Source organism: Lagenorhynchus albirostris, chromosome 13 (assembly GCF_949774975.1).
Source record: "Lagenorhynchus albirostris chromosome 13, mLagAlb1.1, whole genome shotgun sequence".
In the NCBI taxonomy this organism is placed as follows: domain Eukaryota; kingdom Metazoa; phylum Chordata; class Mammalia; order Artiodactyla; family Delphinidae; genus Lagenorhynchus; species Lagenorhynchus albirostris.
In genome coordinates, this window is record NC_083107.1 from 10,529,512 (window position 1) to 10,556,970 (window position 27,459).

The 27,459-nt window shown below is 40.1% G+C and overlaps 1 protein-coding gene and 1 pseudogene across 1 annotated transcript in view; both read left to right on the forward strand.

The window, feature by feature from the left end:
• ACOXL (acyl-CoA oxidase like) overlaps positions 1–27,459 on the forward strand; it is a 380,633-nt gene extending 353,174 nt beyond the window's left edge. Inside the window, 2 exon segments of the mRNA XM_060168784.1 lie at positions 27,273–27,334; positions 27,336–27,459. Coding sequence (XP_060024767.1) covers positions 27,273–27,334; positions 27,336–27,459 — 186 coding nt within the window.
• Positions 21,099–21,646, forward strand: LOC132531172 (large ribosomal subunit protein uL22-like; annotated as a pseudogene).

A 27,459-nucleotide genomic window follows, 5' to 3' on the forward strand; every position in this document is an offset into this window, starting at 1 on the left:
TTGGTCATTGCATTTCCTTTCCATTTTTAAATTGAAGTATAGTTGATTTGCAATATTATATTAGTTTCAGGTGTATGACACAGTGATTCAATATCTTTATAGATGATACTCCATTTAAAGTTATTATAAAAGAATGGCTATATTTCCCTGTGCTGTAGACTATATCCTGATGCTTATTTTTTATACATAGTAGTTTGTGTCTCTTAATCACATACCACTAACTCTCTCCTTCCTCCTTCCCACTCCCCGTTGGTAAACACTAGTTCTTCTCCATATCTGTGAGTCTGTTTTTGTTTTGTTATATACATTCATTCTATTTTTTAGATTCGACACATAAGTGATAATATAGAGTATTTGTCTTTCTCTGTCTTGCATTTATTTCACTGAGCATATTACTCTCTAGATCTATCCAGGTTGTTGCAAATGACAGATTTTCATTCTTTTTATGGCTGAGTAGTATTCCATTATGTATATATACCACTTCTTCTTTATCCATTCACCTGTTGATGGACACTTAGGTTACTTCCATATCTTGGCTGTTGTAAATAATGCTGCTATGAACATTGAGGTGCATGAATCTTTTCAAATTAGTGTTTTCATTTTCTTCAGATATATACCCAGCAGTGGGATTGCTGGATCGTATGGTAGTTCTATTTTTAGTTTTTTGAGGAACCTCTGTACTGTTTTCCATAGTGGCTGCACCAATTCACAATTCCACCAACAGCATACTAGGTTTCCCTTTTCTTCACATCCTCGTCTACGTTTGTTATTCGTAGACTTTTTGATGATAGCCATTCTAACAGGTGTGAGGTGCTATCTCGTTATGGTTTTGATTTGCATTTCTCTGATGACTAGTGATGTTGCACATATTTTCATGTGCCTGTTGACCATCTGTATATCTTCTTTTGAAAAATGTCTATTCAGGTCTTCTGTCCATTTTTAAATTATTTTCTTTGTTTTTCTTGATATTGAGTTGTGTGAGCTGTTTATATATATTGAATATTAACCCCTTGTCCATCATATTATTTGCAAATATTTTCTCCCATTCAGTAGGTTGCCTTTTCATTTTGTTGATGGTTTCCTTTACTGTGCAAAACTCTTAAGTTTAATTAGGTCCCATTTGCTTATTTTTGCTATTATTTCTTTTGCCTTAGGAGACAGATCCAAAAAAATATTGCTACGATTTATGTCAAAGAGTATTCTGCCTCTATTCTCTTCTAGAAGTTTTGTGGTTTCAGGTCTTACATTTAGGTCTTTAATTCATTTGAGTTTATTTTTGTATATGGTATGAGGATATGCTCTAATCTCATTCTTTTACATGTAGCTGTCCAGTTTTCTCGGCACTGCTTTTTTTTTTTTGATTGTCAACTTTCATTTTTTTAATTAAATTTACATTCACTCAAGATTATGAGGTAATTCTGGAAGTTGCTGAGAAAAATATTAACAACACATTAAAAAAAATTGAAATAGTTTTGTCTCTGTCTAGGGCATTGCTAGGTGTATAAATAATTTGTATTTGAATGGATCTTTTTTTTTTAACATCTTTATTGGAGTATAATTGCTCTACAACGGTGTGTCAGTTTCTGCTCCACAACAAAGTGAATCAGCCACATACACACATATGTTCCCATATCTCTTCCCTCTCCCATCTCCCTCCCTCCCACCCTCCCCATCCCACCCCTCCAGGTGGTCACAAACCACTGAGATGATCTCCCTGTGCTATGCGGCTGCCCCCCACTAGCTATCTATTCCACGTTTGTTAGTGTATACATGTCCATGCCACCCTCCCACTCCGTCACAACCCACCCTTCCCCCTCCCCACATCCCCAAGTCCACTCTCTAGTAGGTCTGCATCTTCATTCCTGTCTTACCCCCAGGTTCTTCATACATTTTTTTTCTTAGATTCCATATATATGTGTTAGCATACGGTATTTGTTTTTCTCTTTCTGACTTACTTCACTCTGTATGACAGACTCTAGGTCCATCCACCTCACTACAAATATCTTAATTTCAGGCTCCCTGACTTCAGACTATACTACAAAGCTACAGTAATCAAGACAGTATGGGGCTTCCCTGGTGGCGCAGTGGTTGAGAGTCTGCCTGCCAATGCAGGGGACACGGGTTCGTGCCCCGGTCCGGGAGGATCCCACATGCCGTGGAGCGGCTAGGCCTGTGAGCCATGGCCACTGAGCCTGCGCGTCCAGAGCCTGTGCTCTGCAACGGGAGAGGCCACAACAGTGAGAGGCCCGTGTACCACAAAAAAAAAAAAAAATGACTGTATGGTACTGGCACAAAAACAGAAATATAGATCAATGGAACAGAATAGAAAGCCCCGAGATAAACCCACGCACATATGGTCACCTTATCTTTGATAAAAGAGGCAAGAATATACAGTAGAGAAAAGACAGACTCTTCAATGCGTGGTGCTGGGAAAACTGGACAGGTACATGTAAAAGTATGAAATTAGAACACTCTCTAGCACTATACACAAAAATAAACTCAAAATGGATTAAAGACCTAAATTTAAGGCCAGACACTATCAAACTCTTAGAGGAAAACATAGGCAGAACACTCTATGACATAAATCACAGCAAGATCCTTTTTGACCCACCTCCTAGAGAAATGGAAATAAAAACAAAAATAAACAAATGGGACCTAATGAAACTCAAAAGCTTTTGCACAGCAAAGGAAACCATAAACAAGACCAAAAGACAACCCTCAGAATGGGAGAAAATATTTGCAAATGAAGCAACTGACAAAGGATTAATCTCCAAAATTTACAAGCAGCTCATGCAGCTCAATAACAAAAAAACAAACAACCCAATCCAAAAATGGGCAGAAGACCTAAATAGACATTTCAGATATACAGATTGCCAACAAACATATGAAAGAATGCTCAACATCACTAATCATTAGAGAAATGCAAATCAAAACTACAATGAGATATCCTCTCACACCAGTCAGAATGGCCATCATCAAAAAATCTAGAAACAATAAATGCTGGAGAGGGTGTGGAGAAAAGGGAACGCTCTTGCACTGCTGGTGGGAATGTAAATTGATACAGCCACTATGGAGTGCAGTAAGGAGGTTTCTTAAAAAACTACAAGTAGAACTACCATACGACCCAGCAATCCCACTACTGGGCATATACGCTGAGAAAACCATAATTCAAAAAGAGTCATGTACCAAAATGTTCATTGCAGCTCTATTTACAATAGGCAGGACATGGAAGCAACCTAAGTGTCCATCATTGGATGAATGGATAAAGAAGATGTGGCACATATATACAATGGAATATTACTCAGCCATAAAAGGCACCGCTTATTGAAGAGACTGTCTTTCTTCTTACCTTCTTTGTCATAGATTAATTGATGTATAAATAAACCCATAAATGTATGGATTTATTTCTGGGCTCTCTATTCTGTTCATTGATCTGTCTGCTTTGTGCCAGTACCATGCTTTTTTGATTACTGTAGCTTCATAGTACAGTCTGAAGTCAGGGAGCATGACACCTTCAGCTCTGTGTTGTTTTTCTTTTTTTCTCAAGATTGCTTTGGCAATTTGGGGTCTTTTGTGGTCTGATATAAATTTTAGGATTATTTATTCTAGTTTAGTGAAAAATGTCATGATTATTTTGATAAGGATTGAATTAAATCCGTAATTGCTTTGGGTAGTATGGAAATTTTACAATATTAATTCTTCTAATCCAAGAACTCAGATATCTTTCCATTTCTTTTTATCATTTTCAAATTCCGTCATCAATGTTCTATAGTTTTCAGAGTATACATATTTTACCTTCTTGGTTAAGTTTATTCTCAGGTATTTTATTCTTTTTGATGTGATTGTAAATGGGATTGTTTCTTTAATTTCTCTTCTGTTAGTTCCTTATCAGTGTATAGAAAATCAACAGATTTCTGTATATTCATCTTGTATCCTGCAACTTTGCTGAATTCGTTTATTAGTTCTAATAGTTGTTTAGTGGAGACTTTAAGGTTTTCTATGTATAGTATCATGTCATCCTCAAATAGAGTTTTACTTCTTCCCTTCCAGTTTGGATGCCTTTATTTCTCTTTTTGTCTGATTGCTGTGACTAGTATTTCTAATACTATGTAAAATAGAAGTGGAAGGAGTGGACATTCTTGTCTTGTTCCTGATTTTAGAGGAAAAGCTGAAAGCTTTTCACTGTTGAGTATGATGTTAGCTGTGCGTCTGTCAAAAATGGCCTTTATTATGTTGAGATGTATTCCCTCTATACCAACTTTGATGAGAGTTTTTATCATGAATGGATGTTGAATTTTGTCAAATGCTTTTTCTGCATCTATTGAAGATTTTTTTTCCTTCCTTTTGTTAATGTGGTGTTTCACATTAATTGATATGCAGGTATTGCACCATCCTTGTATCCCTGGAATAAATCCCACTTGATCATAGTGTAGTATCCTTTTTACATATTGTTGAATTTGATTCGCTAATACTTTGTTGAGGGTTTTTGCATCTATATTTATGATAGATATTGACCTGTAATTTTTTTTGTAGTGTCTATCTGGTTTTGATATCAGTGTAATGGTGGCCTCATAGAATGAATTTAGGTGTGTTCCATCCTTTTCAATTTTTTTGTAATGGTTTGAGGATAGGTATTAGCTCTTCTTTATATGTTTGTTAGAATTCCCCTGTGAAGCCATGTGGTCCTGGACTTTTGTTTGCTGGGAGTTTTTTTTTTTTTAAATAAATTTATTTATTATTTATTTATTTATTTTAGGCTGCCTTGGGTCTTCGTTGCTGCATGCGGGCTTTCTCTAGTTGCGGTGAGCAGGGGCTACTCCTCGTTACAGTGCATGGGCCTCTCATGTTGCAGAGCATGGGCTCTAGGCACACAGCCTTCAGTAGTTGTGGCACGTGGGCTCAGTAGTTGTGGCTCATGAGCTCCAGAGCACAGGCCTCGGTAGTTGTGGCCCATGGGCTTAGCTGCTCCATGGCATGTGCAATCTTCCCAGACCAGGGATTGAACCCGAGTCCCCTGCATTGGCCGGTGGATTATTTAACCACTGCGCCACCAGGAAAGCCACCCCCGCTTTTGTTAAAATTACAAATTCAACTTCCATGCTAGTGATTGGTCTGTTCAAATTGTCTATTTCTTCCTGATTCAGTCTTGCAAGCTTGTATGTTTCTAGAAATTTGTCCATTTCTTCTAGGTTGTCCAATTCGTTGGCATATAACTGTTTGTAGCATTCTCATGCTTTTTTTTGTATGTCTGTGGTATCAGTTTTTATTTTCTTCCATGTCTTATTTTGTTTATTTGGGTTCTCTCTCTTTTCTTCTTGATGAGCTTGGCTAAAGGTTTATCAATATTGTTTATCTTTTCAAAGAACCAGTTCTTGGTTTCATTGATCTTTTCTGTTGTTTTTTGTCTCTATTTTATTTATTTTCTCTCCAATCTTTATATCTTTATTATTTCCCTCCTTCTGCTGCCTTTGGGCTTTGTTTGTTCTTCTTTTTCTACTTCTTTGCTGAGATTTTCTATTTTTTTCATTTGTTTAAAGCACAGCCATAATTACTTATTGAGGCATTTTTATGGTGGCTGCTTTAAAAATCTTTGTCCAATAATTCTAACATTTCTGTAATTTCAGTGTTGGCATCTATTGCTTGTCTTTTTCATTCAGTTTGACTTCTGATTGAGGTTTGGACATTTGGGGTGTTATGTAATGAGACTTTGGATCTCGGTTACATCTTCTGTTTTAGCTGGATTCCTCTGACAGTGCTCCAGTGGCAGAAAAGGCACACCACCTCATTACTGCCTTATAGGGATAGAAGCCCATATTCTCCATTCAGCCTCTGCTGATATCCAAGGTTGGCGGGGGTGGGGTGTCTGTCCTTGTTACTGCTGGGTGGGGGCAGAAGTTTCAGTTATCAGCTTGGTGGGGAGGGGTAGGAGAGCCTCATTGCTCTCCCCACATGGCTTCCAATGACACTGACAGTGTCTTTGCTAACACCATGGGATGGTTACGTCGACTCTCATTAGGCCTCCTCTGACAGCATCCTGTCGAGGAGAAGAAGGGGTACATTGCTACTTCCAGGTGGAGGTGGAAGTCCAGGCTCCCCATGTGGTCTCCATTGTCACCATGGGGGGTGAACCTCATTACAGTCTATGAGGGTGGAAGACAAAGAAGCCCACTCAGCCTTGAGAGACATGGGTAGTGGGGGACACAGTTTTTCTATGGTGTTTGGCTGGAGTAGATCTGCTATTGTCTAAAAGTTTTCTGTCTTTCCTGGCCCTTTGGGAGAAAGAGCAGGCTTTTTTTGAGATTTTTGTCTGCATCCGTTGACGTTCCTGGGTTGCCAGTTTCTTTAGCTCTGAATGTGGGATGTATGAGGTCAAAAGAAAACCCAGGGAATTCACCACTGTGTTGTTCCTGAGGTCCCAAAGTCCCTAGACAGTTGGTCTTCTCTTCACCTTTCAGAGTCTCCCTATCTTTGTTTTATATTTAGTGTTCAGGGTTTTTAGTTGTGCTTAGTGGGAGAGTAGGGAAAAGTACATCCATCCTCCAGATGTGAGCTTTGACTATGATTTCTTTTTATAAATTTATTTATTTATTTATTTTCGGCTGTGTTGGGTCTTCATTCCTGCGAGTGGGCTTTCTCTAGTTGTGGTGAGTGGGGGCTACTCTTTGTTGCGGTGCACAGGCTTCTTACTGTGGTGGCTTATCTTGATGTGGAGCACAGGCCGTAGGTGCGGGGGCTTCAGTAGTTGTGGCACATGGGCTCAGTAGTTGTGGCTTGCTGGCTGTAGAGTGCATGCTCAGTAGTTATGGCACACGGGCATAGTTGCTCCGTGGCTTTTTGGATCTTCCTGGACCAGGGCTCAAACCAAAGTCCCCTGCATTGGCAAGCAGATTTTTTACCACTGAACCACCAGGGAAGTCCCTGACTATGATTTCTGAGAAGAGGAAATGATATCTTGGTAGGATGCTTTCTGAAGAGTTTTGTGAGTTCATCTGATCCCAGATCAGCAGTCTCCCTGGACCTTCCAGTTGTTGTTCCATCTACAAGTCTGCCTGCAACTATTTCATCCAATGACAATACTTGACTTTATTTGGAGGATCCTTTACAGTCCTTGCTGGCCTGAGAACCTGATTTACTGATTCCTCATTCCCATAGGCCCAAGCAGGGAATATTGGGAACTTTCAATGGCAAAATGTGGGAAACAAAATATGTTGAGTTTTCCATAATGAAAAATAATTTTTCATTTAAAAATTAAATTATTATGATCATCCTACTTTTTAGGTGCTGAAAGTTATCATTTAAATAAAAAATAATGGTAAGTAGTGCTTTTGCTTTGTTATCCTTACTTGACTAAAAAAAAAAATGTTGGGACTCCAGGAGGGCTCACAGCAAGAAGTACTTTCCAGAACATCTGCTGCCAGTGTCCTTGTCCCCATGATGAGCCAGCACTGCCCCCTGCCTCTGCAGGAGACCCTCCAACACTAGCAGCTGTGTGGCTGACAGAGTCTTGGTGCTCCGGCTGGGTGTCAGGCCTGAGCCTCTGAGTTAGGAGAGCTGACTTCAGGACATTGGACCACCAGAGACCTCCCGGCCCCATGTAACATCAATTGGCAAGATCTCCAGCTCAACGCTAAGACCCAGTTCCACCCAACAGCCAGCAAGCTCCAATGCTGGATGCCCCATGCCAAACAACTAGCAAGACAGGAACACAAACAACCCATTAGCAGAAAGGCTGCCTAAAATCATAGTAACTTCACAGGCTCCCCAAAACACACCACCGGACGCAGCCCTGCCCACCAGAAAGACAAGATCCAGCCCCACCCACCAGAACACAGGCACCAGTCCCCTCTACCAGGAAGCCTACACAAGCCACTGAACCAACCTCACCCACTGAGGGCAGACACCAAAAACAACAGGAACTACGAACTTGAAGCCTGCGAAAAGGAGACCCCAAACATAGTAAATTAAGCAAAATGAGAAGATAGAGAAATACGCAGGAGATGAAAGAGCAAGGTAAAAACCCACCAGGCCAAACAAATGAAGAGGACATAGGCAGTCTACCTGAAAGGGAATTCAGAGTAGTGATAATAAAGATGATCCAAAATCTTGGAAACAGAATGGAGAAAATACAAGAAACGTTTAACAAGGACCTCGAAGAACTAGAGAGCAAACAAACCGATGAACAACACAATAAATGAAATTAAAAATTTTCGGGACTTCCCTGGTGGCGCAGTGGTTAAGAATCCACCTGCCAATGCAGGGGACATAGGTTCAAGCCCTGGTCCAGGAAGATCCCACAGGCCACCAAGCAACTAAGCCCATGCTCCAGAACTACTGAGCCTGTGTGCTGTAACTACTGAAGTACACACACCTAGAGCCCATGCTGGGCAACAAGAGAAGCCACCACAAGGAGAAGCCCATGCACCTCAACAAAGAGTAGCCTCTGCTAGCTGCAACTAGAGAAAGCCCGACGCAGCAGTGAAGACCCAATGCGGCCAAAAATAAATAAATAAATTTAAAAAAAAATTCTAGAAGGAATCAATAGAAGAACAACTGAGGCAGAAGAACGGATAAGTGACCTGGAAGATAAGATAGTGGAAATAACTACTACAAAGCAGAATAAAGAAAAAAGAATGAAAAGAATTGAGGACAGTCTCAGAGACCTCTGGGACAATATTAAACGCACCAACATTCAAATTATAGGGGTCCCAGAAGAAGAAGAGTTAAAAAAAAAGGGTCTGAGAAAATATTTGAAGAGTTTATAGTTGAAAACTTCCCTAACATGGGAAAGGAAATAGTCAATCAAGTCCAGGAAGCACAGGGAGTCCCATACAGGATAAATCCAAGGACAAACACACCAAGACACATAGTAATCAAACTACCCAAAATTAAATACAAAGAAAAAATATTAAAAGCAGCAAGAGAAAAGCAGCAAATAACATATAAGGGAATCCCCATAACGTTAACAGCTGATCTTTCAGCAGAAACTGCAAGCCAGAAGGGAGTGGCAGGACATATTTAAAGTGATGAAGGGGAAAAACCTACAACCAAGATTACTCTACCCAGCAAGGATCTCACTGAGATTTGACGGAGAAATTAAAACCTTTACAGACAAGCAAAAGCTAAGAGAATTCAGCACCACAAAACCAGCTATACAACAAATGCTAAAGGAACTTCTCTAGGCAGGAAACATAAGAGAAGGAAAAGACCTACAATAACAAACCCAAAACAATTAAGAAAACGGTAATAGGAACATACATATTGATAATTACCTTAAATGTAAATGGATTAAATGCTCCAACCAAAAGACATAGACTGGCTTAATGGATACAAAAACAAGACCCGTATATATGCTGTCTACAAGAGACCCACTTCAGACCTAGGGACACATACAGACTGAAAGTGAAGGGATGGAAAATAGATATTCCATGCAAATGGAAATCAAAAGAAATCTTGAGTAGCAATTCTCATATCAGAAGAAATAGACTTTAAAATAAAGACTATTACAAGAGGCGAAGAAGGACAGTACCTAATGACCAAGGGATCAACCCAGGAAGAAGATATAACAATTGTAAATATTTATACATGCAACATAGGACCACCTCAATACATAAGGCAAATGTTAAGAGCCATAAAAGGGGAAATTGACAGTAACACAATCATAGTAGGGGACTATAACACCCCACTTTCACCAATGGACAGATCTTCCAAAAGAAAATAAATAAGGAAACACAAACTTTAAATGACACATTAAACAAGATGGAATTCATTGATATTTAGAGGACATTCCATCCAAAAACAGCAGAATACACTTTCTTCTCAAGTACTCATGGAACATTCTCGGTCATAGATTATATCTTGGGTCACAAATCAAGCCTTGGTAAATTTAAGAAAATTGAAATCATATCAAGTATCTTTTCCGACCACAATGCTATGATACTAGATACCAGTTACAGGAAAAAATCTGTAAAAAATACAAAAACATGGGGGCTAAACAGTATGCTACTAAATAACCAAGAGATCACTGAAGAAATCAGAGGAAATAAAAAAATACCTAAAAACAAATGACAATGAAAGCATGACGACCCAAAACCTATGGGATGCAGCAAAAGCAGTTCTAAGAGGGAAGTTTATAGCAATACAATCCTACCTCAAGAAACAAGAAAAATCTCAAATAAACAACCTAACCTTACACCTAACGTAATTAGAGAAAGAAGAACAAAAAACCCCCAAAGTTAGCAGAAGGAAAGAAATCATAAAGATCAGATCAGAAATAAATGAAAAAGAAATGAAGGAAACAATAGCAAAGATCAATAAAACTAAAAGCTGGTTCTTTGAGAAGATAAAGAAAATTGATAAACCATTAGCCAGACTCATCAAGAAAAAAAGGGAGAAGACTCAAATCAACAGAATTAGAAATGAAAAAGGGGAGGTAACAACTGACACTGCAGAAATACAAAGTATCATGAGAGATTACTACAAGCAACTATATGCCAATAAAATGTACAACCTGGAAGAAATGGACAAATTCTTAGAAAAGCACAACCTTCTGAGACTGAACCAGGAAGAAATAGAACATGTGAACAGACTAATCACAAGCACTGAAATTGAAACTGTGATTAAAAGTCTTCCAACAAATAAAAACCCAGGACCAGATGGCTTCACAGGCGAATTCTATCAAACATTTAGAGAAGAGCTAACGCCTAACCTTCTCAAACTCTTCCAAAATACAGCAGAGGGAGAAGCATTCCCAAACTCATTCTGCGAGGCCACCATCACCCTGATACCAAAACCAGACAAAGATGTCACAAAAAAAGAAAACTACAGACCAATATCACTGATGAACATAGATACAAAAATCTTCAACAAAATACTAGCAAACAGACTCCAACAGCACATTAAAATGATCATACACTATGATCAAGTGGGGTTTATCTCAGGAATGCAAGGATTCTTCAATATATGCAAATCAATTGATGTGATACACTATATTAACAAACTGAAGGATAAAAACCATAGGATCATCTCAATAGATGCAGAAAAAGCTTTTGACATATTTCAACACCTATTTATGATAAAAACTTTCCAGAAAGTAGGTGTAGAGGGAACTTGCCTCAACATGATAAAGGCCATATATGACAAACCCACAGCCGACACCATTCTCAATAGTGAAAAACTGAAACCATTTCCTCTAAAATCAGGAACAAAACAAGGATGCCCCCTCTCACCACTGTTATTCAACATAGTTTTGGAAGTTTTAACTGCAGCAATCAGAGAAGAAAAAGAAATAAAAGGAATCCAACTCAGAAAAAAAGAAGTAAAGCTGTCACTGTTTGCAGATGACATGATACTATACATAGAGTATCTTAAAGATGCTACCAGCAAACTACTAGAGCTAATCAATGAATCTGGTAAATTAGTAGGATACAAAATTAATGCACAGAAATCTCTTGCATTCCTATACGCTAACGATGAAAAATCTGAAAGAGAATTTAAGGAAACACTCCCATTTACCACTTCAACAAAAAGAATAAAATACCTAGGAATAAACCTACCTAAAGAGATAAAAGACCTGTATGCAGAAAATTATAAGACACTGATGAAAGAAATTAAAGATGATACAGACAGTTGGAGAGATATACCATGTTCTTGGATTGGAAGAATCAACATTGTGAAAATGACTGTACTACCCAAAGCAATCTACAGATTCAGTGCAATCCCTACCAATGGCATTTTTCACAGAACTAAAACAAAAAATTTCACAATTTGTATGGAAACACCAAAGACCCCGAATAGCCAAAGCAATCTTGAGAAAGGAAAGTGGAGCTGGAGCAATTAGGCTCCCTGACTTCAGACTATACTACAAAGCTACAGTAATCAAGACAGTATGGTACTGGCACAAAAACAGAAAGATAGATCAATGGAACAGGATAGAAAGCCCAGAGATAAACCTACACACATCTGGTCATCTTATCTTTGATAAAGGTGGCAAGAATATACAATGGAGAAGAGACCGCCTCTTCAATAAGTGGTGCTTGGAAAACTGGACAGCTACATGTAAAAGAATGAAATTAGAACACTCCCTAACACCATACACAAAAATAAACTCAAAATGGATTAAAGACCTAAATATAAGGCCAGACACTATCAAACTCTTAGCGGGAAACATAGGAAGAACACTCTTTGACATAAATCACAGCAAGATCCTTTTTGACCCACCTCCTAGAGAAATGGAAATAAAAACAAAAATAAACAAATGGGGCCTAATGAAACTTAAAAGCTTTTGCACAGCAAAGGAAACCATAAACAAGACTAAAAGATGATGTGCAGAATGGGAGAAAACATTTGCAAACCAAGCACTGACAAAGGCTTAATCTCCAAAATATACAAGTAGCTCATGCAGCTCAATATCAAAAAAAACAAACAACCCAATCCAAAAATGGGCAGAAGATCTAAATAGATATTTCTCCAAAGAAAATATACAGATTGCCATCAAACACATGAAAGGATGTGCAACATCACTAATCATTAGAGAAATGGAAATCCAAACTAGAATGTGGTATCACCTCACACCGGTTAGAATGGCCATCATCAAAAAATCTCCAAACAGTAAATGCTGGAGAGGGTGTGGAGAAAAGGGAACCCTCTTGCACTGTTGGTGGGAATGTAAATTGATACAGGCACTATGGAGAATGGTATGGAAGTTCCTTAGAAAACTAAAAATAGAACTACCATATAACCTAGCAATCCCACTACTGGGCATATACCATTGGAAAATCATAATTCAAAAAGAGCCATGTACCACAATGTTCACTGAAGCACTATTTACAATAGCCAGGACATGGAAGCAACCTAAGTGTCCATCGACAGATGAATGGATAAAGAAGATGTGGCACATATATACAATGGAATACTACTCAGCCATAAAAAGAAACGAAATTGAGTTATTTGTAGTGAGGTGGATGGACCTAGAGTCTGTCATACAGAGTGAAGTAAGTCAGAAAGAGAAACACAAATACCATATGCTAACACATATATATGGAATCTAAAGAAAAAAAAGGTCCTGAAGAACCTAGGTGCAGGACAGGAATAAAGACACAGGCGTAGAGAATGGACTTAAGGACATGGGGAGGGAGAAGGGTAGGGTGGGATGGAGTGAGAGAGTAGCATTGACATACATACACTACCAAATGTAAAATAGATAGCTAGTGGGAAGCAGCTGCATCACACGGGGAGATCAGGCTTGGTGGTTTGTGACCACCTAGAAGGGTGGGATAGGGAGGGTGGGAGAGAGATGCAAGAGGGAGGGGATATGGGGATACATGTATACATATAGCTGATTCACTTTGTTATACAGCAGAAACTAACACAACATTGTAAAGAAATTATACTCCAATAAAGATGTTAAAAAAAATGTTGGCAATCACCAAATTGCTTTTCTTTCTTTCTTTTTCTCTTAATTAAAAAAAAATGAGATCTATTTTATATACATTGAAATGCACAAATTGTAATGGTACCATTCAGAGAGTTTTGACAGATGAAATGGTAGATTGCATAGTGCACATGCCATCCATCATCTAAGAAATTCCTCTCAGCCCTTCTTCTATTAATACCTTCCCTTCACTCCCAAGGTTCTGTCTTTGTCACCACTGCTCAGTTTGTTTGCTCTGGAGTTTCATAGGAATGGAAGTAGATAGACTGGATCTTCTGCTCAGCATGATGTTTATGAGATGTTGAGTAGTTCATTCCTTCCTTTTTTTTTCTGAGTAATAGTTCATTGTATATATCTCTGCCAAACTCTCCCAACTCCCTCTCCCTCTCAAATGCTGATTTCTCTAGGACTCTGCTATGAGTCCATTTCTTGCAGGCTGACTTCAGAAATTGGCCTTGTTACCTCCAGCTGACCTCAACTGCATCATTCCACAGTTATTAAGGTACAATGTCCTGTCTGTACACACCTGCGGGAAGAAAAAATTACTGAAGATTTAAGATCTTTTAATTTTTTTTCTGTATTAAATGAGTTTGATTGTGTTTAAAAAAATGTTTATTCTATTGTTGATGGACATTTAGGATGTTATGGATTTGGTGTTATTATGAATAAGATTGTCAGGATCATTTTTTTTGCACATATGTTTTCATTTCTTTTGGAAATACTTAAAAGTGGTATTAATGGATGTAATAGTAGGCATTTATTTAACTGTCTAAAAAACTACTGTAAACAGTTCTCCAAAAGTTGTTATACCATTTACAACTTTACTAGCAGTGTATAAGAGTTCTGTTGTTCCACACCCTCACTGACATTTTGATGTCATCAACCTTTTTAATTTAGGTATTCCAGTGGGTACGTAGTAATATCTCATTGTGTATTCATTTTCATTTTCCTGATATTTAATGGTTTGGGGCACCCTTTTGAGTGCTTCCTTGTTTTTCATGTGTCTTTTGTCAAGTGTCTGTTTAAATCTTTTGCCCATTTTAAACTGTGTGCTGTTGTTATTGTTTTTAAAAACACCAAGTTGTAAGGGTTTGTCATACATTCTAAATACAGGTACTTGGATTTTTCCCAGTCTGTAGCCTATTTATTCATTTTCTTAACAGTATCTTTTGAGAAGATGAAGTTTTAAAATTTGATGAAATAAAATTTTTAACTTAAAATATTAGCTTATAAATTTCCTGGGAAATAAAAGGGGCAAATATGATTTTGATTGTGATTGCATTAAATCTACATATCAGTTTGGGGAGAATTGATATTTCAACAATTCATGAACATGGTATATCTCTCCATTTTATTTAATTCCCTCCAACAATATTTTGTATTTTTCAGTAATAGAATCCTTGAACATATTTCATTAAATTAATTTCAAAAAATTTTAAATGTGTTTTAAAGATCTTGCCAATGGTATATTTAAAATTTTCATTTTCTACATGTATGTTACATATATGTTCCATATTTAGTACACACACAATGAATTTTTCTACATTGACTTGTACAATAAGCTCACTAAAATCACTTAATAGTTCAAGTAGTTTGTAGATTCCCTGAGATTTTCTAAGTACTCAGTAATATCATCTGAGGATAAAAACATTTTACTTCTTTCTTACCAATCTGTATTTTTTAATGCATTTTTCTTGCTTTGTTGCATTGGCTGAGACCTGCAGGTCAGTGTTGAAAGGAAATATTGAAATGAGGCATCCTTGCTTTTTTCCTCAGTCTTTAGGGGAAAGACGTCTATATTTTGATATTAACTGTAAGTTTTTCATAGCTGTCCTTTATCAGATTGCAGAAGCTCCCTTTTACTCCTATTTTGAGTTTCTATCTTGAATATTTTGTAATTTATCAAAAGCTTTTTCTGAATCAATTGTTTTCTGCATATCGATCATATGATTTTTCTCCTTGATTCCATTAATGTAATCAGTTACATGATTTTTTAGTTTTAAACCAATCTTGCATTTTGGGGATGAATCCCACTTGGCCATGATGCTTGTCCATTTTATATACAGATGATTTTACATGCAAACATTTTGTTAAGGATTACTGTATCTATGTTCATAAGGAATATTTGTCTTTTAGTTCCTTGTTATGATCTTGTTAGCTTTTGGCATCAGGGTATGCTGGCTTCATAAGAGGAAAAATATGTTCCTTCACCCTCTATTTTTTTAAAGAGATTTTGTATAAAATTGTCAATGAGAGTTTTTATCTGGTGTAATACCCTCTGAGAATAAAGAAAATTTGGGAGCAATTTTTTTGTAGTGAGAGTCTATGGCAACAAATCTCCCAGTTTTTACTCATCTTAATATTTTTAATTTCATCTTCATTTTTAAAGGACAGTTTCACTGGATGTTGAATTTTAGATTAATTTGTTATCCTATTCTTTCTTTCCTTGTGTCTGATGAGAATTCAGCTATCATTCTTAACATTTTTCCCATACATGAGATTAAGTTTTCTCTGACTAAGCTTACAATGTTTTCTTACGTTTTGTTTTAAGCAATTTTACTATGGTGTACCTCGGTATGGGGTTTTTTGATTTGTTTTTAAATTTATCTATTTGGCGTTCATTGTACTTCTTGAATATATAGAGGATGTTTCGTATCAAAGTTGGAAACATTTCAACCATTATGTCTTCTAGAATTTTCCCATTCTCTCTGACATCTGGGATTCCAATTGCATGTATGTTAGGTTGCTAATATAATCCCACAGGGCACTGATGTTCCCTTCATTTTTTTTTTCTTTTTTCTCTCTGCCCCACTTAGAATAATACTGATCTGTTTTCAAGTGTACTAACCTTTTTCTGCAATGTTCATTCTGCTATTAAACCCATCCATGAATGGGTTTGTTTCATTTTACAATATTTTCAATATTTAAATAAAACATTTATTTTATTTCATTTTTAAACAGTCCTTTTTTCAGTTCTAAAATTTTCCTTTCATTCTTTTTTAGAGGTCATATTTATCTCATGAAGTATCCCATTTTAATCTATTATATCCATTTTTTTCTTATAAATTCTTGAATACATTTATAATAATTGTTTTTAAAACTTACTGGTCATCTGTAAGTTTGATTTTACTAATTGTGCTTTCTCTAGATTTGGGGTTATTTTTCCTGCTTCTTTGCAGATCTTATACCTTTTGATTATACTCCAGACACAATGTGTAACAGATTTTCTTTTGTTTTGTTTATTTCCTTTTCTTTTGTCTGGTGGTTAGGGTATGGGGCTGACCGTTAGGGTTCCAGAGTCAAGTTGAGCAGGGGCTGCTTTAATTAGCCCAACCCCCATCCCCACTCCCATACTGCCTTTTCGGTCCTGTCAGCAGTTGAGTTGGCAGGATGTTGGAACACGGTCTCAGAAATCTTTGATTCAGTTTTGGGTTCAACTTCTGGTTGTTACCATGGGAGCTAAGTTCTCTTGAATCTTTTTACATCTTAACTAGAAGTCCTCCCAAATTGCTTTTGAAATCATTTGGTTGATGAAATTCGAAATTCCAGGACCCGTGGACACAGAATTTCTCCATAATAACTTGTGACTGACTCTTACTGTATATTTAGTTCTGGCAGTTTTTGTAGCTTCTGCTTCTTGAAAAAAATAGTTTGACTGAAAATTATTCCTTCTTGGGTATGTTCACATTCCTTTGGGTCTGTACTTATACGGCTGAACTATCAGCTGATTAAAATGCCATAATCTCATGTATGAAAACGTGTGAAGCTAGTAGTGAAGTTTTACTTTAACCACCTAATTTAATATTCTTTCTCGGTTCATGTAAATGCCTTTGTAGAAAATGCTACCAAGGGCGGCATTGTGGTTACTTTAATTCCATTGCCAATACTTTTATATGGTTTCCTGTATTCTAAAGGGAAGGCTATATGCACTTGTCTTCTTTTTAAACTTTTCCTCTTATGAATCAGTAGCAGTATGAATAAATGTCAGAAGTTCTTATTAAGTGGTTAAAGTTGATACCTCTGTCTCAGCGTTCGTGAGTTAAGTAATGATGATTAAGCAGACTTTGTATTAGAAAATGCCAGAGTTATAAAAAAAATTGTTTTTTATTACTAAGTAAAGAACACGCAATAATAATAATATTTATAAATACTCTGTGCCAAACTCACTTGGTTCTGACATTTTAGAGATAAGGAAGTCACAACATCAGGATTGAAAGTCCCACTCCTTTACTAAAATGGGCTTTGCCAGTAATACTTAGAAAAGAACAGAATTATGTACTCTTTGGTCGAGAAACATTGCAATAGGAAAAACACTTGGAGGGTAAATTTGTCTCTCCTCAAAATAAACTCTCTAGTTAGGCTAAATGAAGGCATTTTTGTTGTTGTTTTTGTTTGGTAAGGAATGCAATTTCTCCATTCTAACATCTCAGACTATGCTAAACATTTTTATCAGATGAAGAAGTAATCAGCATAAAATATAATTCATATTGATTCAGAGAAAATATTAAGCTGGAGTCCTGATTATTTAACAGAACCACAGAATTTCATTTCATGCTAATGAGACTTGGCCATAGCAACCATGAGAAGTATGTGTTCTTGGGACCAAGAAGCTAAGGACCGGCCCCGCCTTGAGGAGCTGGCCAGTGGTCAGTAGAAACAGGAGCAGAGCTCCCCTTTCCCATGGTTGTTGGGTAAATTGACAGGGCTGGAAGCACAGCACACAGTGTGCGATTCTGCCCCACGTAAAGGTTTCGGGTATGTTTTCCTTTATGTTGACCACTAGCCTGGCATTTGGGGCTAAGGTGGCAGATTAGCTGTTACAGACCTACCATTCTGACCCTTTAGAGAATGTTTGTCTACAGAGGCAGGCAATTCTGCAAGAGAGGTGAATGGACGGGAGAGAAGTTGGAAATCTTCGCAACACGTGATACCAGCTGCAGGGTAATTACTTGATTGAGGCGATTTTCACTATTTGACAGTCAGCCTGTTGCTCTTTGAAGGGATTTGACTTATGTTTGGTGACTTAAGGTGTGGACTAGAAGAGGCAGGAAGGCCTGTGTAAGAGGAGAATCCACAGAGCAAGTGGCCCTCTGTCCACAGGTAGAGAATCTGTTGTTTCTTGAAGACCCTTGTATCTGAGCCTCATTGGCTTGTTTTCTGGAGAGTTGAAGGCTTGTCCTTCTTGGGAAGAGCATCAGACTGGCCCTTTCACGTCATGGTGACTGGCTCTGAAGCCAGTGTCCTCCCCACCTTCCTTCAGAGGCAACATCTGAGAGCCCTCCTGCACCGCCCATTACTGTCCTAAGTCCTCTTGGGGAACCTGCGGCTGGTCAGATCCATGCTTTCCACGTTGGACACATGTGGAGTATTGATTCTGACTTAGGGAGAATAACAGAGGTCATACGTTTGCTGCAGTGGTGGAGGCATTTCCTCAGGGCAACACCCTGTACCCTCCAGAGACTGGGAACAGTGAGGCACTGGGGGAAAGATGGAGGCAGAATGGAAGCTGTGGAAGCAGAAAGCTCTGGATGAAAACCCTAGTTGTTCCAGTTATGAGGTATGTGACTTGGAGCAAAATCCTAAACTCTTTAAGCCTTGGTTTCCTCATCTGTAAAATGGGCTGGTAGCTGACAGACTTGTTATGAGGACTGAAGGAGGCAGTTAATATAAAGACCTCGTCTGTAACCTGCACACAGTAGATATCCAGTAAATGGCCATCTCAGGGAGCAGAGCACAGAACACCGGGGTCCCATAGCTGCACGATGTTGTTATAAAGATGCTGGAGATGCAGGCATGCTGCCAAATCAAGGCAGCCGAGTGGCTCCCTCTGTACCTTTACGTGTTCAGCCACCTGGGAAGGGGTGTGGAAAGCGTGGACACCACGCGGAAGAGGTGACCCCTTGGCAAAGGCTGGGGGGTACCAATCTATGACATGTCCACTGGGGACTAGGATTGAACAACACAAGCATGGGATAGCAGCAGAGGCTAAAGGCAGGTAGAGGTGGCCAGAGGCACCTGGCAGAATCTCACTTATATGTCACAGCAGCAGTGAAGGCCGTAAATGATAGGCACAAGCAACATGGAAACCTCACTTCACCAATCACTTCAACTTATTCCCTCATCTCATCTTTTAGATTAATATTTGTCGATTAATTGTTTTAAGCTTCCCCTTCTTTGAAAGTTTCTGGCTCATTTTCTAGTTAATCCAAAATAAGTCAGTTGAAGAAGAAGGGGCAGAAAATTACGTGCATAGCCCCCCAATATCTAGCAATGCCTTAGAAAGTAAAGACGGGCTGCATAGAGATTCCTTTTGAAAAGTATGTGTAACTGCTATCTTATAGCAAGTGTATCTGGGGTTTGGTTTGGTAAGGTTACAGGTTTCCACTTCTGTGCTTTAACCAGCTATAGTCATTGGTACCAAGAAGGACACTCGTGCAAATCACCTTTAGGACACACACATGATGTCATTTCACACATGAGGAAACAGGTCAGGGAAGGCTATTTGCCCACGGTCACAGGACAAGGGAGTGGTGGAGCCTCATTCCACACCTTGGCTGCCTGGTGTGCTTTCGTGAGAGAATTCTCTGCAGACCCATCACCCCTGATTTCCCAGGCATCTGGGGGGTCAGATGCCCATGTAAACCTTTTCCTCTATCATCCACGCACATGCAATGCTAACCATGTAAAATCTAGCTCTGCTATTGGAGATACCTGATATGAGTAGCATCTATGTGGTAACGGGACATATAAGGACAGGTATTATTCTTTTATTTCTAACCAGCCCAGACCTCCTGAAAGATATGCTCCAAAATATCACTCTTTAAAATCAATGTTTTTCCAAAAAAATAAAATTTTAAAGTAAAATCAATGTTTCCAATGGGTTTACTACCCTTTTGTAAGGCAGGTTGTCCTTTCCTCGAGGTCAGCGTAGGCATGGGAGGCCATTCTGTAAGTGATGGGTGGAACTTCCCCTGGTCCTGGCTGCACTCTTCCAGGCAGCCAAAGCCAGAAGGGGTCTCAGAGTGCAAGGGGCAGCTACTCGGCCATTGTTCTCCCTTGGCAAGTCGAGCAAAAGCCTGAACAGTGCCATGTCACCTGCCAAGAGCAGCTGTGTTCTTCTCCTGTGCCCTGACATTCTGTTACTGACCCAAGAGTGAGTTTTGGAAGAGATTTTATTACTAACACCCAGAAAGATATATCCTTTTGCTGCCTGACACAGTCAAAGCACTGTCAGAGGAGGCCAATTACAGCCAGAGATTTAAATAAGAACTGGAGTCTCAAAACATAATACCCCAAATGTCCAAGTTTCAGTTGAAAAACAGTCATCAGACCAAGAACAAGGAAGATCTCAAACTGAATGAAAAAGGACAATCAATATATGCTAAGAGGTGACAAAGATGTTGGAATTACTTGACGATTTTAAAGCAGCTGTCATAAAAATGCTTCCACCAGCAATGATGAATACACTTGAAACAAAAAATAGAGTCTCAGCAAAGAAATTGAAACTGTAAAGAAGAGTGAATGGAAATTTTTGAACTGAAAAAAATTATATATATATAATAGTCATACATAGATATACAGATAAGAATTAAGCATTCAGGGAAAATAAAAGTGACAGAAAAGCAAATGGAGGGCTTTTCGGGTAAGCGGCCTGAGGTGACCTCAAAAAATGGTTCGCTATTCACTTGACCTAGAAAACCCCACAAAATCATGCAAGTCAAGAGGTTCAAATCTTCGTGTACACTTTAAGAACACTCGTGAAACTGCCCAGACCATTAAGGGTAGGCATATCTGAAAAGCCACCAAGTATCTGAAGGACGTCACTTTAAAGAAGCAGTGTGTGCCGTTCCGTCGCTACAATGGTGGAGCTGGTAGGTGTGCCCAGGCCAGACAGTGGGGCTGCACGCAGGGTCGGTGGCCCAGAAACAGTGCTGAATTTTTACTGCACATGCTCAAAAATGCAGAGAGTAATGCTGAACTTAAGGGCTTAGATGTAGATTTTCTGGTCACATCCAGGTGAACAAAGCCCCCAAGATGCGGCGCAGGAATTACAGAGCTCATGGCCGGATCAACCCATACATGTGCCGTCCCTGCTGCATTGAGATGATCTTTACTGAAAAAGAACAGATTGTTCCTAAACCAGAAGAGGAGGTTGCCCAGGAGAAAAAGATATCCTAGAAGAAACTGAAGAAACAAAAACTTATGGCCCGGGAATAAATGCCGCAAAAAATAAATGCAAATAAAAGTAAAAAAAGAAAGCAAATGGAGGGAATCAGTATCTAGCTAGTACCTACTATGTGACGAGGCCAGTAATGCTAAATGCTTTTATTATTATTATTATTTAATATAAATATATTATTACATATTTATTACTTAATCCTTACAAAACCCTAAGGGAGAGATAATATTCTCTTTCTACAGATGCAGAAACTGAGGCTTGGCGAAATGAAATGACCTGTCCAGGTTCTTTCGACTAACACAGCAACTATTTTAGGATGGCTTTACAAAGGCAGTAAATCTGTAACCAAGTACAGAAGAGACCTGGTTCAGTTGCAGTGTGGCAAGTGAGGGAGAATGGAAATGTGGTCCAGATCCCGATAGTGAAGAGTGTCGTGTGAAAGGCAAGATAAGTTTCCTTGGCCCCAAGTAGAAAGCGCAGATTGTGCTTGGATGGTGGATGAGGAAACTGGTTATGGGAACCCAAAACATCGAGTGCTGCTAAAGGACTCAAGTTCACAATCGGTCATTTTACCTTAACCTGAGAAGCAGGTGGACGTGATTCCAGGCTTTCGGGAAGCAGAATGATCAGATCAAAAAAATACTCGAGGAAGGTAACCTTGCACAGCAAGAATCTAGAGAACGTAATGAAGGTCTGAATAAAGGGGCTACGGAAAAGAGCGGAGAGGGTTCTCGAACCAGATTCCAGGATAAAAATAAATAGAGCAGAGAAACTCTGGATGACTTTTCCATGGCTGATGAAGACAGACCACAAAGATGAATCGACCTTCCTCTTGATGAGAAATGTTTGAGGTGTGCCCGATGGATGTGTGCTGATACCTGATACCCATTTCATTTAACATTTTCAACAACTCTTTGGAGAAGGTGGTTCACTGAAATGAAGAAATACATTCTGACATTGTTTCGCACACATGTGCGTGCACCCATTGTTATGAAAGGTTTCAGACATCTTAAAGGGGTCGAATCATAAGATAAGGTGTCTCTGTACCTATTCCCCAGCTCGTCACTTTCACGCTGCCCATCCTCTCCCAAGTGGAGTCCACCGACTCAGCTGTTGAAAAGCATACGTGTTGATGTATACCTTCGTCTTTAAGGAGGATGCTCTTTACAGCTGTTTTAAATGAGAAAATTTAGGCATCACAGAATAAAGAGAAATCCAGCCAGACAGAATGGCAAGTCATGCATCCACGTACCCATGCCTGATTTCACATCCTGTCAACTCAGCCCCCCGAGTTTATGTGTAAATGGATAGATTCACATTGAAACTTCCCTGGATATGAGTTTTTGGGAAGCTTTTAGAGGCCTTGGTAATGGTATTTGGGGGATAAAGAGTTGATAACTTTCTGCTTTGCTGCCTTTTGCATCTTACACTGTGGGCTTCACATAAGTACCTCATTCCATCCTGTCACCCGCACTCTAGTGTAGACAGACTCCAGGCCTTGGAGATGAACGCCTGCTGGCCACCCTTGTTTAAGGCATCTCTGCGAGTCAGGAAACACTGCAGTCCTGGTGAAGTGAGGTGATAAAGAGGCACCCGTCCATCACACAGGGTGCCTCTGGCTGGGCCTGACCAGGCCCCATCTGTTTCCCGCTACTAATGGCACAGGAGAACTTAAGCATTTACAAGACTTGGGATCCCTAGACAGAAAATGCAAATATTTTCTGTCTTTTTTCCCCCATCCTTGACACTTTGCTTGTACTGAGGATTTACGGTGGAGGCTAGAGCCCCTCACAGAGATGCTGAAGGAGTGGAGGATGGTTATAAGGCAAGTCCTGGTGATTTGCCTTCTAAACTGCATTAGGGAAGTGGGCTGGGTGGTGGCCTGCAGTGAGAGCTCCAGCCCGCTATTCATATTCTCTCCCAGATACCCACTAACTGGACACTCATCTGGCTTTATAAGCTATTCTTTCAGGACTGACATTCTCTCTTTTCCATTAAGCCTATTGGTCAGCTACACCTGTCAACTGCTTTCATGGTACAATTACAGCACTGTCCTCAGATAACTAAGGTAAGAGGGTAGAAGTGCAGTTGAAGGTAACCCCCGTGGATGGCAATTTGAATTACAATTTTTTTTGTTTCAGTTACCTATTGCTGTGTAACATACAGCCCCAAAACTTAGTGTCATGAAATAACACTTGTTTATTTCTTGCAATTCTGTGAGTAGGCAACCTGGGTTCTAGTATAGTTCTTCAGCTAGTCTTAGGTAGGGTCACTGCAGTCATCTGAGTTTAACAGGCCTGAGGGCCTCACTCATGTATCTAGCAGTGGGTCTGGCTCTTGGCCAAGGCACCTCGGTCCATCTCCACATAGCCTCTCATCCTCCAACAGACTGGGCTTCTGCACAGCAAGGGGTCTCAGGGTCCCAGGGGAGCAACAGCAGGAGTTGCAAGGCTTCTTGAGGCCTGAGCTCTGAAACTCACACAGTGTCACTTTCTGCATATGCTATTGGTCAAGGCACAAGGCAGCCCAGATTCAAGGGGCGGAGAAAAAGACTCTTATCGCGGTGCCCAGGCAAGAAAGGGGCTAATTAAGGGACATTTCAACTTGGGGTAAGGGACTTTACACAAACAGAGAACAGCATAAGGTCGTCTGGTGCTGGGAACAGAGATGTGGGGATATGGGAAGAGGCAGGAAGACCTTCTGCACAGAGTCTTAGGAATAGCTGGGGTGTTGTAAGCACACCGGGTACCTTGGGCATCTGTTGTATAATTAACACCAACACCATGGAAAAATAGAGTTTGCTTAGAGGGCTGTAAAGCTTAGTCACTGCCCATCCTAGGCCATCCTGCGCTCCCAACTGGAAGAAGGAAAATGCAGGGAGAGTCAACAAGAGGAAGAAGAAACTAATCTACTGCAACCAGGCGGGGATGGAAAGCAAAACCGATGTTATAAATCCCTCCCCCCAAATCCACATATTCACATATCCACATACTGTCCCTCCCTCTTGGGCTGTTTCCTGTTTCTTTAAAGTAGACGTTCTCCAATCCTGCTCACGGATACCTCCAATGGACCTTATGTTCCTATTTTTAGACCAGTACTTCCCTTGCTTTGGGGCTGTCCTTTTAAAAATTTTCTGCAAGAATTTGTAACTTGTTCATATTCTCTTATTTTTAAAGGGCGCTTCTCCATGGATGTTTTTTCAAAAACTGGTGAGTATTCTTTGTAAAGAGATGGGAGGGCTCGGGGTGCTTTATCCAGCACAGTTGGCTCACGTGCTGGCAGGATGGGGTGAGGGAAGGTGGCTACAGTGCGTACCATTTTTATGTTTACAGTATGGAAGTATATGTTTGGTAATACAACTAAATTTGTATAGTACTTGGCTAAGTCCTAAAGGGCTCTCTGGTAATAAGAAAATGCTGGAATTGAGTACTAACCAATGCTACAGTAGCTACCTAAGTTTACTTGGTATGAAGATCGTATTTGTAAAAAATCCCTAAAACTGCTTGATAGCTCCACGAGGTAGGAGGCCTGTCTCTGCAGTGCGCGCCTCTAACTCCAGTGCCCAGCAAACCCCTAACACAGGGTGGACGACAGTACATACTTTGTAAGTAGAAGAATGATCATTATTATTATCGTCCCCACAGGCAGAGGTGGGAGGCAACCTGGGATCAGAGTCAAACGCGTTATAATAGGAATGATGCCTGATCCTTCCATCTGGACACTAATCCTTCTGGGTTCATGTTGCAGTCTGTGACACACGGAGAAAGCCAGAAGGAGGGCTCTTTCACACAGGCCCAGAAATTCAGGTTTAGAAAGAATCTTAGCAATCAACAGTCTTCTCAGTCAATCCAGTATTCCCCTTTATAAATGTCTTTGGAGGGTTTGGTCCCTGAACACTTACATGCAAGGAAACACTCTTTTTCACCAGCCATTGGATTCCTTTTTCATAAAAAACCTACTTTATTCTCACTCCTAAAGGTGTAACAATATCGAATAGAAACCTGCCTCCTGTAATTTCTACCTCTGGACCCTCATTCCGTGTTCGGCATCAGACGGACCAAACCCATATTCCCTTCCACACAGGGCTCATTCGAAAAATTGAACTTCCCCTGTTACGGAATAGATGACAAAACTGGTTGAGTTTCATAATGCTGACGAAAGGAAAAATTGTCTTGAATAATGATATTACAATACGTGGAAAGTGTAGGGATTTGTACACCATCTCATGGTTTTGAACTGTGTGGGTTGAGACATTGAGAGTTGACAGATTAGTCAGGGATTTGTCAGGAGTATTAATTACAAACTTTGAAATCTTGGTCAGTGAAAGTTCATCATAGTACATCTTGCAAATATGATCAAAGTCTTTTCAGTACTGATTTGATGATGCTTAACCACAGCGTGTAAAGAATGAAGGTTTTCATTAGAAATTACTGACGTAATAGAGCACACTGTAAGGGAAGATGGATTGTTGAACTATTAAAATTCATGCTCTTCCCCCACCCCTCTTTTGGGGGCCCTACTCTCATTGTCTCTGAACACCTGACATGGCGTTTTGAACTGCTGCAAAGACGTGTAGTCTTAACAGCATTAGTGCAGCTCAGCGATGGCCACCACCATGAGGGCAAAGGTGGGGCTGGTGTTAAGCGATGTACTTAAAACCATAAACATAAACCATAAAAACCTGGGGGCTAACTGTAATTTGGTGAGCGGAAGAAATTTACGGCTGGCTGAAAACTTGAAAAATGGAGGAGTAAAGTGCGTAGCTGCTAAGTGGAAAGGAAAGCAGTTCTTCTGTCTCGCCCTTGTCAAGGTTTAGGAAAACAATCTATTATTTTTGAGAGCTTTTTTTTTTTCCTTTCTCCTGGCACCTAAACCATGGAAAATGAAATAAAAACACACTCAATGCAGCTCCTGCAAAATCACTGGCCTTCATTTCCCTCTCCCTTCTGCAAGGAAGACTTATCCGTGCCTTCCAGAGGTTGTCAGAACATGGAGGGTGTCAGTGGGGTTCTTTTGTGCTAATTTCCCACAGGTAGATTTCCCACAGCAGCCAGGTGGAAGGCACACAAGGGTGCCAGTGCCTGGTCTTGGTCCCCCAGGCCCGCTGTGCTGGCGTTTCAGGAACCATGGCCTGCTGCCAGCCATGGGTGGGAGGTGCTAGTCCCGAGAGAACTGGGGCAGGTCTCCTCTGGTTCACCTGTTCTGATGCTCTTCCCGTTCAGTTGCCTCTGTACGCCAGAGGGTGGCACCCCAGGCACTCCAGAGGTGGAATGGAGGAAAAGGGAAAGAACTGGAGGAGAGGTGGGGGGAAGGGGATCGGAGGGGAGCGAAGGGGTGGAGAGAGAAGGGCAGGAAAGAGGCAAGTTGATAAATTGTCTGATTTTGGCCTCCGGCTGCCAGCTAACTTGGAGCCCACCCCTACCCCTTCACGGAATAAGCGGGCTTCTGCCAGACTAAATGTCAGAGTTAGGAATTTCTAAGATGAAAAAGGCTTGTGACGGTGACCAACAGCCTCTACCCTCCTGGGTCCCAGGAAATCGGAAGGGAAACTAGTGTCAGCGGCTGCTCGGTGTGCCGGGGCTTCGGGGGTGGGCGTCAAGCCGCTGGCATCAAACCGCTACGAGTGAGCACATCTGACCCGTCCCTTTGTGTCGTGTTTTGCAGTTGCTCTATTTGTGCAACTCACGGAAGGATGATGCCCTGAGGGTGATCTCCGCCTTTAATATTCCACGCACCAATCGCTGGAATCGCCAACCCGATGGCCTCCTGGGCCTTCTACCCAGCACCGCAGCATCCCCTGGCCCGGGAAGGAGCGCGGTCTCCGCGGCCCAAGCTGGGAGCCAACTTATAG